At 32.1% G+C, this 12,579-nt stretch overlaps 1 protein-coding gene across 1 annotated transcript; it reads right to left on the reverse strand.

Annotated features, from left to right (window-relative positions):
• Positions 1-393: 393 nt before the first annotated feature.
• LOC132735788 (uncharacterized) lies at positions 394-2,749 on the reverse strand. Its single transcript, XM_060722780.1, has one exon. The coding sequence runs from the start codon at positions 2,747-2,749 to the stop codon at positions 641-643; it is 2,109 nt and encodes a 702-aa protein (XP_060578763.1). The 3' UTR covers positions 394-640.
• Positions 2,750-12,579: the final 9,830 nt, after the last annotated feature.

The raw sequence follows: 12,579 nt of genomic DNA on the forward strand, positions 1-12,579 counted from the left end.
TCAATCATCAAGTAGGCGGAAAATGTGTTAAAATTTCTCGAGATCAAAGACGTCAAAATAACTAAAGGACTTCGGCTTATTTGTGGTAATTAGCACTCGATCAATTCTATACGTACCAGGAATAAACTTTGACACATCGAAAAATTCTACACATAAAATTTCGACTCATTTATCATGAATATATAGGCGGAAAATTGGGGCTTTCATTTTTTTTCGACAAATCGAGCAAATTGATTAATCGAAGGCCGACACATAGATGTTCTTCTGCATGTTCTTATCTTTGTCATTTTTAATGTAAATGATTTATTCTTGAACTAAACATCAAATGTGGCTACACAGATATTCTTAAAAAAATAATTATTTAAATACAGTTTTTTCTGTTATTTTTTATTTTCCAAGGTTTGTTTAAATTGTTGATTTGTTTGCTTTTAGAAACAGAATTGTATTGTTAGAATACTAAAATCGTTCTATTAAGATATCTTTTTCTGATTTGATAATTCATGTGAAAATCATTAGAGTGTAACAAAAAGAATTATAAAAACACATATTTTGACATTTGAATCACTTGATACACACAAGAATTATAACTATGATCAATAGAAATTCAAGTCTTAAAATTGTCTGCTTTTGACCACATGTTTTAACGGCCAGCCAATATCCTAGAAAAGAGCTTACATATATGGAACTTTGCTGCATTGTTTCTTGCCCTTAGCTGAAGAGAAAGCAGGTAGCAATTTAATGCCTGTTGATGTGTGTTTTCTTGTTCCATACATTGTCCTAAAATGTTGAATGCTGTTTCTCTATGTTCAAGGTTCTTATCCGTTACTATGATTCTTATAAGTTTACTAAGCGCTTGTTGCTGATCTTGGTGTTTTTGTAGATGACTGTAGATCTTGTATTGTAGAAAGAACAGGAAAGGTAAAGAGTCAACTACAGCCCAGTTCATCCAATAGTCTCTATACTTATCTCTGTGTATCATGTCATCTTGTGTAGATCTGAACATTTCATATTGTAGTTCACGAGGAACACAGTTGATCTCTTGATGCATAAATCTGACACAAAATGCTGTTATATGTTTAATACAATCCTCACTTTGTTCACCACATACCCACATGAATTCTGCTGTTACATGTATTTGCTTATGCAAGCAGTTACAGATAGGTAAAAGAGGATACGAATAATATTGTTGTTCAGTGTGTATCAGAATAAGTTCAGCTTTCTCCATATTACCTGTACTGTAGAATACTGATGCCAATTTAAGTCTGCTAGATGAGATATCTGAGTTTAAACCAGCTGATAACCAGACCAGTGCTTCAGGTGACACTTGATTATTTTCACCAATGCTGGAAGATGCCAGGACAGATCCATATGTAGTAAAGATAAAAGGTGCTAGAATCTTGAATGCAGCATGTTGAAATCTATTACCATTATCTCTGAAGGTCATAAGTTTACTAACAGATTGCTTAATTGTCATAATGCTTTTATTGTGTAAATAGTATAAAACAAACTTATGACATTCGCCTGTTTGACCAGCAATGTTTGCAATGTTTACATATGTTTGGATCATTAAATTTTTATGTATTTCAAGTAAAGACTGAAAATTGTATCCTCCATGTGGTACCATGTTCAGTTTAACCTGCAGTCTTTGACCAAGATCATCGATATCTATTATAAGTAACCCATTTCCATCACTCTGTATCAATTCAGTTATATATTTTAAAAGGTCATGTTTTTTTTCAGCTGTAAATTGCCCTGCCATTAAATTGTTTTCTTGGACAATGAAATGTGAACAACAGTCATTCTGTACACAAGCATGTAATTCTAATAAGCAGTATGTTAAACATGTAAATAAATTGTTATTTTTCCATATACTTTGCTCTGTGTTTTCTATACAATGTAATAGAACTGTTTTACACATGAAACTTGATATATTGATTTCTGCCTGAGGATTAAGGAAGGATTTAAGAATTATTTTCAATAATACATAGCACCTTATTTGTGTTATATTTAGATTTGACATCAAACATCTTTCTGCCAGGGACGTAGATATTCTCCATTCCAGTTCTGGATAAACACCGACCTTACTTCCAGTTGCAACAACAAAACACCCTGTACTGGCTGCATATCTTCTCATGTCTTGTGTTGGCCATCTACCAATACCTTGTCTCTCTAACCAACATGATGCTGATTGAGGCCATGATTTACAAGGATAAGCTAACACATGGTCTTTATCGACGATTCCAGGTTGTCCTTGTATAGCATTTGAGGGTCCGTGATCTACAGAACCCGGAATGATACCATTACTTTTTGTGTTTTTCAACAAAATTCGTCCACTTCTATCTGTTATATGGTGTCTATCAGGAATGACAGTGGCAGGAAAAGGTTCATCATGTCGGAGCAGTTGTAAGAAACAATAACCAGGGGTGGTGTTCTCATCCTGTATCATGAGGTAGTTTGTTTTGCAATGCTCCCACTCTGACCAGTCTTGTATTATATTGTAACCATAATCACAGATAAGTATATCAGAATCGGAGTGTAGTCCTATAGTAGTTGTACCTTCACTCTGACTCCCAAGATAATATACAGTCAAATTTTGATTAATTAACCTGTTTGTGATATAATTCATAGTCTCTGTCAGCATGTTCATTCTTCTCCTTCTTATCACTATGCTTTCATTGACACCAATGTCATCTAAAACCTGTGATAACATCAATGATAGGTTTTCTCTGTAGTCAGGTTCTTGAAACATTCTGTAATACATAAGTAAAATGTAAAATTGTTATTGTCAGTCAATAAGTTTATAATGTCACATTCCTAAGTTTATAATGTCACATTCCTCTACTTGTTCCTTATTTGTCCTTGATGCCTTAGATCAAAACAGTACAAGGCAGCCATTTTTAATTCTATGACAGTTTATATGATTGAGGTAGATATCAGTATCAGTTTTAAAGTTTTCAGTGTCATACTAAGATTGTAACTTGAATTGTAAGATAATTTATTAAACATTGGCTAACTTAATAATATTCAATTAAATAATTTCTGATATAATAATGTATTTATTTTTAAGTGAAATTATGTATTAAATGATCAATTTAAACTAACTTTGAAAGTTGGATTGGATATCATTTAGTGAAAATAATCAAGAAAATGTATTAAATTTCGGTTTGACAAGATAAAAAATGGAAATTTTCTCTTTTTTACTTCTTCCTTTGGTTTTGAATGAAAATATAAAGGGTAAATAATTCACTTCTTATTTCTATTGTAAAATAATATTTGATTATTTCCATTCTTAAAAGAAAATATAAATGAAACTATTAGACTTAATTGATATGCATCTGTAACAATGTACTTATTTTAATGTGAAAATATGTGTTTAAAGATATTTTTAACTTACTTTGAAAGTTGGATTGAATATTTTTAGTGAAAATGATCAGGAAATCGTATTACCTTTCTGTTTGACAAGATTTTAAGTTGGAAATTTTACTATTTTTACTTCCTCTTTTGGTTTTGACTAAAAAATTGAAGGGGAAATAATTGATTTCCTCTTCCTGTTATAAAATTATATTTGATTATTTCCCCACTTAAAAGAAAATATAAATGGAATTATAAGACTTAACTGATATATGTTCTTCTATAAAATCTACTGATTTTAATGTGAAATTATGTGATTAAAGATAAATCTTAAATTTACTTGGATTAGATACTGTTTAATGAAAATAATCAATACATTGTATTGACTTTCTGTTTGACAAGAAAAAGTTGGGAATAATACTATTTTTACTTTCTATTTTTGTTTTGAATGAAAATATAAAGGGGAAATGACTTCTTCTTCCTGTCGTAAAATTTATTTCTAGTTATTTCCCCTGTTAATTTAAGAAAAATAGACACATAATAAAGAAATAAATAAAAATATAAAGTTCTATCTATTTAACCAATTGGGAAATTATTCAGTAAACATATGATTCAAAAATATCTATAGACTATTGCATGTACAATCAGGTTTACAGAGAAAAATAACTGTTTAGTAAACGTCTCTTAAAAAGATATCACTTAAGAAGATATGCCGTATAAAATGATGTTGCCCCAATCCTGATCCTTGTTTTCAATTTGGCTGCCTCTTTAAACCTTAATGGTCCCTTAAATATCGTTATTAGGGGAGTTTTTAATTTATCATTGGTTAACTTTTAGATACAATTAAAATTGTTTTTTCAGACATTGCAATCTAAAATTATGGAAGACACAAGAAATTAAGAAAGCATACTTATTGTTTACACAACTGACATAGTTTGCATATAATGCTTACATTGGTATGAATTTTGTATAATAATTAGAAATTTGAAGACGGTAACTATTAAAAAACACTTAAGTAATGACTGCATTGTTTGTGTGAAAATTTTCGGAATTTTAATGAGAAAATTTATATTAATGTACAAACAATTATGTAAAGATAATTCTTTTGATGAAAATTTAGTCATATATCTTATTTGAAAAAAGGAGTTATTGTCAAGGTCATATGGGCATTCAGGTAACAGTAGCAGTTGATTTGCATTTTACCGTTGCTGTCCAAATATTTTAACATCGATCATGCGTTTTTATTTCTTGATGAATTGTCTTCATACTTACCAACAAGATCCTCTGGAACACTAAACTAACCTTGACTTTTATTCATAAATTGCCTTGACATTCAAAGTCAAATGTCTGAATTTTGCTTGATTTTGCTGTAAGAAGTTATATAGTTATGTCTCCCAAAAATTTTGGAAACATATTATTTTGTCTTCGCCGTCTGTCTGTCTGTCCGTCGTTGTCCGCTGGCATTAAGCTTGTCCGCTCTTCACAGGTCAAACTACTGGTGGGATTTTAATCAAACTTTCTTGAAGTGATCAGTACCATCCCTAGTTGTGCACATCACCGGCACGTTCCACTTCGCTGCACAAAATGGGCGTCAGAGCTAAAAATAGAAAAACCTTGTCCGCCCTTCACAGGTCAAATTACAGGTGGGTTTTCAACCAAACTTTACAGGTGTGATCAGTACCATCCCTAGATGTGCACATCACTGGCACGTTCCACTTCGCTGCACAAGATGGCCGTCAGAGCTAAAAATAGAAAAATCTTGTCCGCCCTTCACAGATCAAACTACTGGTCGGATTTCAATCAAACTTTACAGGAGTGATCAGTACCATTCCTAGTTGTGCACATCACCGGTACGTTCTGCTTCGCTGCACAAAATGGCCGCCAGAGGTAAAAATAGAAAATTCTTGTACGCCCTTCACATGTCAAACTACTCGTGGGTTGTCAAATAAACTTTACAGGAGTGATCAGTACCATGTGTAGTTGTGCACATCACTGTCACATTCTGCTTCGCTGCACAAAATGGACGCCTGAGCTTAACATAAAAAAGATCTTGTCCAGCCTTTACAGGTCCAACTACTGGTGGGATTTTAATGAAACTTCACATGAGTGACCATACATAGTTTTGGTGGACATATGTTTTTGTGACAAAAACCCTTCTAGTTAATTTTGAATGGTTATCTTAAAACTTATTATCTCATTAAGTTTTACCTTCAAATTTACAGATATTTTAACGTTTTATGAATTTTTAATTTACAGCTGGGTGCTATATAGAATCCATTGTTGCAAATAGAATTTTATCATATATTTCTTTGTTCGGAATAAAACAAATAAAACCTGCCAAGTTTAAATATCCTTTATCTTTGTATACTTTGCTGTTAAAATATATCTCATAATTTCACTAGACGGAGTACTGTAAATTCACTAAATTCCGTGGAAATGAAATTTTGTGGTTTTGTCAATAACAATATTTTTGTGTGGGCTCCTACGTTTGTTGACAGTCTAGTTTATTTATAAAAGGTAAAATATAAATAATGTAATGTAAAATAATCTTAAAGCAGATAAAATGAAACTTTGTTTGATCTTAAATTTGTTGATTGACCTATCCATGAAAACAACGAAATTGGTGTCCAATGAATAATAATGCATTTGAAGTATTAAATAATTTAGTATTTTTACAGTGCAGAAATAAAAACTGTACAATTTCGATTAGCTTCAATTTTTATTTAACAAGGTATTGAATTCAGCTATTATCATATAAAATATTTTAAGATATCCATGTATACGACTAAACTCATGATATCTAAGTTGGTTAAAGACAGAACAGTTTCACCAGAGACGTTACATTTATTTCTCGATGCTAGTGAACAACTTGTAGAAAAGTAGCTGAACTTGACGTGGCCGATGTATTTTGATTATACGCACCTTGTCTGCAGAACGGCAGTTGATGGTAAATATCTTATCACTCTGTGGATGTTGAATTCATTCAAATGTCGGGGTTGTCATAAAGAGGCGGCTTAAGGTCAAAATGCCTTTAAATGCATTATATAACGCCTCCAAACTTAAACAATAGTCTTAGCTGTATGTAATGAAACCAAACAATTTTTTAGCAAAAACCTTCATGTGTTAAATTTCTATTATGCCCTTTTTCTTATTTTAGTATTTTCATAATATTGGACATTGATAAAAGTGCTAGAATGCATCAGGTTTTTTTTTCATCTTCAGGAAAATGTTTTTATATGCAGGAGTGATCATTCGTGTAGGTTATTTTTCTTTTACTATAATTGTATGCATGTATTCTGGAACTTTGCTATGCTTAAAGGGTGAGGGTGTTTCGGGGGACGGTTGCAGTGGGCGTGTCTCCCCCAATACTCATCATTAGATATACACTGGTCTTGATGTTGCCATGGGTGAACAGGTAGCCCTTATTCCTCTAGGAAATAATACCTGTTTAATACTCAAACTTGCTGTTATATTTACTTGTTTTTTTAAAGTGTGTTCTTCCTTAAAAATGATTCTGGTTTGTTTTCCTTTCTCGCACTTTGATGGCATTTTATTGTTTGCTTAAAACTAGGCCTTATATTGAGACTTAAGCTAAGACTTCATGTAGAAAGAACATAAAAATTCTTAATGAAAATACTGTCAAAAGTAATGATAACTGATTTGAGTTATGGCCATTTTGCATTATCTAATCCAAATTACCCTTTTGAACCTTTTTTGATAGGTAACAGATTGGAATTAGGTGACAATTGGCACGAATTATCCATTGAAGAACTGTAACTGTTACTCTTCACTTAACTCTTCTAAACTGTCAGCATCTTTTAATCAAATGGCGTTACACAAGTTTTAAAACAATGGTGCGCGTAAACAAAAAATGATCCGTTAAATCATGTAAATATTAAAAATAATGTCAGATGTTGTTAAGAATTTTGTTCATTTTTTGCAGGAAACTGTAAGTATATCTATGTTTAAGATTGGAAACAATTTGAAAATGTAAAACAATCGGATTTCTCATCTTCCATGTAGGTCTACATGTATAGAATAAACAGACCTTGTTAAAATGTTTAAATCAAATATTTTTGTCCCAGAAAATTTTGATTTTCTAAACCCTACGTTTCAAATTTTTTTCCTATTTTAAAAGATCAACATAGCTGTAATATTTAAACAAAATCACAGAGACATTAAGTTAAGTAGATCTAGACACTGTGCACGATGACGGAGGTTGAATAATAACAGTATGGTTTTTTTTTAATTCTGTAGATATGCCATTTTTTACATGACAAATGTTTTATGATTGTTGTACAATAATTATGGGACAAACAAGCATATAGACAATCTGGTAAACATCTAATAAACAATCTAGACGGATTGTCTCCCTTGTAACGTTCATTCTTTGTTTCTACAGATCTTATATCATTAATACAGATTATAGATAAAACTATTTTGTTTTACAATTACTAAGATAGGAAATGATGACGTGCTCTCAATAATGTATGAATGAAAAACGAAAATAAATATTTAATGGCCTTATTAAAAAAATGTGACATCGAAAATAATTTTTAATTTATATTAATATTTATGATTTAATTTTGATGGCTGCATTTTTTCTGTAAGAGACATGTTAAAAAAGAAAAAGAGCACTTAGTAATGAGAATTTTGAATACAGTGTAAATATCAGACTATCTGAGTCTGAAAGAGGCTCATTTATGCGCCCTACTTGTATTGTCACGAAGGAAAAAAATAATGATGTCGTCGAGCTTTTGATCTAAATGCTTAAAGCACGCACGTACATGATCATGGAGTCTCTCAAAGAAAATATTTCATACTATTCTTTTTATGTTGAAATTTAGTTACGGCTACTAAAAAGGTTTAAAAAATGCAAGACTTTGTCAGATATGGAAAGCTGCATGTAAGTTATTGTTTCCCAAGAGTCGTAGGCTTCCGCCTGTTTGTCAGCATTTGAAGATTGGGGGTTATGAGGGATCAGTCATGTTACCTCATGTAAAAATGGGGTAATTCATGCGTGACTGAACCCTCACGGTGAACAATGAGCAGTAAGTGAATCAGCTGTGCAATTTATTACGTTCTACTGAAGTCATTGCCAAACCTCTTTTACGTTACAATGGCGAGATATGATAATGGCATTCCAACCCAGATATATATGTTCAGAAAATGAATACGGCCGTATTTTTTTCTTTTCTTTTTTTGTAATAATGCATTAAACATTCTAAACATTCTTATCTTTTATTTTAATTTTGTATTATCTCGTATTAATTTATTCATTTAACAATAACCATAACGAATTAATAAAAGTATAAAGTTAAAAAAAATAAAGGCTTTCACCTATGAAACAAACTGATTTTTGTCAAAATATTATCTCAAATAAAATAAATCTTGTGTCAGAGTATAAATTACACTAAGTGCGCAGGCCGTGAAAATTATTATATCCATTTCAAAAGCTTTTCAGTTAACCATTCATCGATTAATGTAACCATTTAAATACCTTAAAGACAGCCGGGTAAAATTACCAGATCATTATTTTGTCACAGGGAATAAAATAAGCCAATGAAATTTGATATTTATTTCTTTTTTTCTGAATTCGTTTTGTTCTTCTTACGATATTTGTCCATATTTTCGTTCATACTGTTTGATGCAAAAACAAATAAATGATTTTGAACAAAGTATCGAGCGATAGGTATATCCTGTTTTCAATTTTGACGAAAAACGGTCGGTTTTAATTAATTTCATCATCAAAGTCATCATCATAATCAACAGCATCGTCGTCGTCTTCTCCGTCGCTACTTGTGTTATTTTGCTGCCATTATTATTTTATCTTCATTTTCTTCCTTATGTATCTTTCAATAATTGCCTCAAAATAATGTCTATATTTCGTCAATAAAAGACGAATGTTTCGTTCAAGATCAGATTCTTAAGAAAGGTATATTGCTTAATTTTCAGAATTTTGCTGTGAATATAATCCTCTTTCAATTTGAACATATCTGGAAACAACGTCATTATCAATCTTTCCCAGAATATGACCTCATCACTCCATTACAACAATGTTTTTAATCTGTCGCAGAGTGAAATAGATAAACACAGAATCCCTAAAGAAAGCCTTATAACATTATTTCAACAATGTCATCAATCTATCCCAGAGTAACACCTCATAACTTCATTGCAACAATGATTTCAATTTTCCCAGAGTAAGACCTCATAACCTTATTACAACAATGTTATCAATCTTTCCAAGAGTAAGACCTCATAACTAAATTTCCGAGAAAATGACCTCATAACCTTATTAGAACAATGTCATCAATCTTTCCCGGAGTAAAAACTCATAACATAATTTCCGAGAAAATGACCTCATAACCTTATTACAACAATGTCATCAATCTTTCCAAGAGTAAGACCTCATAATATAATTTCCGAGAAAATGACCTCATAACCTTATAACAACAATGTCATCAATCTTTCCAAGAGTAAGACCTCATAACATAATTTCCGAGAAAATGACCTCATAACCTTATTAGAACAATGTCATCAGTCTTTCCCAGAGTAAGACCTTATAACCTTATTAGAACAATGTCATCAATCTTTACAAGAGTGAGACCTCATCACCTCATTAAAACACTGTTCTCGGTCTTTTCCAAAGTAAGACCTCACATACTCATTACAACAATAAAAATCTTCTTTGAACGCATGTATACAGGACAATGTTCGGTGAACCTTATCAGATAATATACAATTTTAAAATATAAATAAAATAATCTTGATGTATTACAGTATTAAGATTTTAGATTTTCTATGTACAAGTCGTGTATGAAAAATGTAAGATTGTTTTTAAATTTCATGGTTGCAAGTTTATACTAAGGTTTGGGTACTGACTTTAAAATGGTCTTGAGTGTTGTTTCTATCTCTTTAGCAAGTGTTTTATATCGTACTCAGGATGAGACTGATGTGGTAAAATAGTTTTTTACTGCTTAACCACTCTGCCTCACATGATGATATACAGGGACGGCACAATCAATTGCCCGTCTTGCCAGGGTTATCCAAGAGTCTGTGATATATATATATATATATATATATATATATATATATATATATATATATATATATATATATATATATATATATATATATATATATATATATATATATATATATATATTATTTACCAGTCTTTTCTAGCAAGACCTCTTTTTGGGGCGAAGAAAATGCAGATATATAAGTAATGTATCATGGGGAATTTTCTCAGTTGAAGTGGGATAGTCAGTGCCATTGAAAATATCCCATCAATTTACCTGTATTATTATATTTTGTTCGAAAATTGTAGCTCATTGTTTTGACTGTTGTGCCAAAGCTGAAAAAAGCACAAAAATTGATATCAGACTAAAGCTTTGTTTGACATTTTGATCTTTTAAGCTGAATAGAGGTCTTGATTTACTATTAATTTATTGTGCTGAGTATTTATGAGTTTCCATTTTTAAACCCCATCCCTGCCTTCCCCCCCCCCCCCCCAAAAAAAATATTTTTATTGAAAACTAAACTTACGTATTTTAAAGGTGGGTGTAACTTTGGATTTTGAAAAAAGTGGCATCCCATGTATATTTATAATTGTGATTTTCTTGTTCCAGTCTAATGTGAATTATTTTAATATTCTGTTGTTGAATTTAATCTTATTCTTTTTCTCTCTTTTTAAGCTACCGGATTTTTTAGCTCACCTGTCACAAAGTGACAGGGTGAGCTTTTGTGATCGCTTTTCGTCCGGCGTCCGTCCGTCCGTCCGTCCGTCGTCCGTCCGTCGTCCGTCGTCCGTCCGTAAACTTTTGCTTTAAATGACATCTCCTCATAAACCACTAAGCCAATTTCATCCAAACTTCACAGGAATGTTCCTTTGGTGGTCACCTTTAAAAATTGTTCAAAGAATTTAATTCCATGCAGAACTCTGGTTGCCATGGCAACCGAAAGAAAAATCTTTAAATATCTTCTTTTAAACAACCCTAAGAGCTAGAGCTTAGATATTTGGCATGAAACATCTTCTAGTGAGTGTCTACCAAGTTTGTTCAAATAAAAGCCCTGGGTCAAATTGGCCCCGCCCCAGGGGGTCATTGATTTTCCCTATATGCATATAGTAAAACTTAAAAAATCTTCTTTTTAAAGAACCCAAAGAGCTAGAGCTAAGATATTGGCATGAAACATCTTCTAGTGAGTGTCTACCAAGTTTGTTCAAAATAAAAGCCCTGGGGTTAAAATAGGCCCCGCCCGGGGGTCATTGATTTTCCCTATATGCATATAGTAAAACTTAAAAATCTTCTTTTAAAGAACCGTAAGAGCTAGAGCTTAGATATTAAGCATGAAACATCTTCTAGTGAATGTCTACCAAGTTTGTTCAAATAAAAGCCCTGGGGTCAAATTGGCCCCGCCCCCGGGGGTCATTGATTTTCCCTATATGCATATAGTAAAAACTTAAAAAAATCTTCCTTTAAAAGAACCCAAAGAGCTAGAGCTAAGATATTAAAGCATGAAACATCTTTTCTAATGAGCGTCTACCAAGTTTGTTCAAATAAAAGCCCTGGGTCAAAATTGGCCCCGCCCCAGGGGGTCATTGATTTTCCCTATATGCATATAGTAAAAACTTAAAAAATCTTCTTTTAAAGAACTCAATAAGCTAGAGCTAAGATATTTAGCATGAAACATGTTCTAAATGGGTGTCTACCAGTATGTTCAAATAAAAGCCCTGGGGTCAAAACTGGCCTCGCCCGGGGGGGGGTCATTGATTTTCCTTATATGTGTAATAGCAAAAAACTTAAAAATCTTCTTTGAAAAAACCCAAATAGCTAGAGTTTAGATATTAAGCATGAAACATTTTAAGTAAATATCTACAAAGTTTGTTCAAATAAAAGCCCCGGGGTCAAAACTGGCCCTGCCCCAGGGGTGTCATTGTTTTTAACTATATGTGTATAGTAAAAACTTTAAAAATCTTCTTTTAAAAAACCCAATGAGCTAGATGTTTAGCATGAAACATCTTCTTATGGGTGTCTTCCAAGTCTGTTCAAATAAACAAATAAAAGCCCTTGGGTAAAAATTGGCCGGGGGTGGGTGGGGGGGCCTATATACAGGTGAGCGACCTCAGGGCCATCATGGCCCTCTTGTTTATTATATAAGTTACTAAAGATACTTTTGTAGTATCGAGTAAACTACTTTGAAGATTGACTTTGTTTAATGTTTAAA

This window comes from Ruditapes philippinarum, unplaced genomic scaffold, assembly GCF_026571515.1.
Source record: "Ruditapes philippinarum isolate M1 unplaced genomic scaffold, ASM2657151v2 ctg839_1_1_1_1, whole genome shotgun sequence".
Classification (NCBI taxonomy): domain Eukaryota; kingdom Metazoa; phylum Mollusca; class Bivalvia; order Venerida; family Veneridae; genus Ruditapes; species Ruditapes philippinarum.

What these genes read in the sequence shown, in the direction of transcription:
- LOC132735788 (XM_060722780.1), bottom strand. Translation starts at nt 2,749, where the DNA reads ATGTTTCAAGAACCTGACTACAGAGAAAACCTATCATTGATGTTATCA.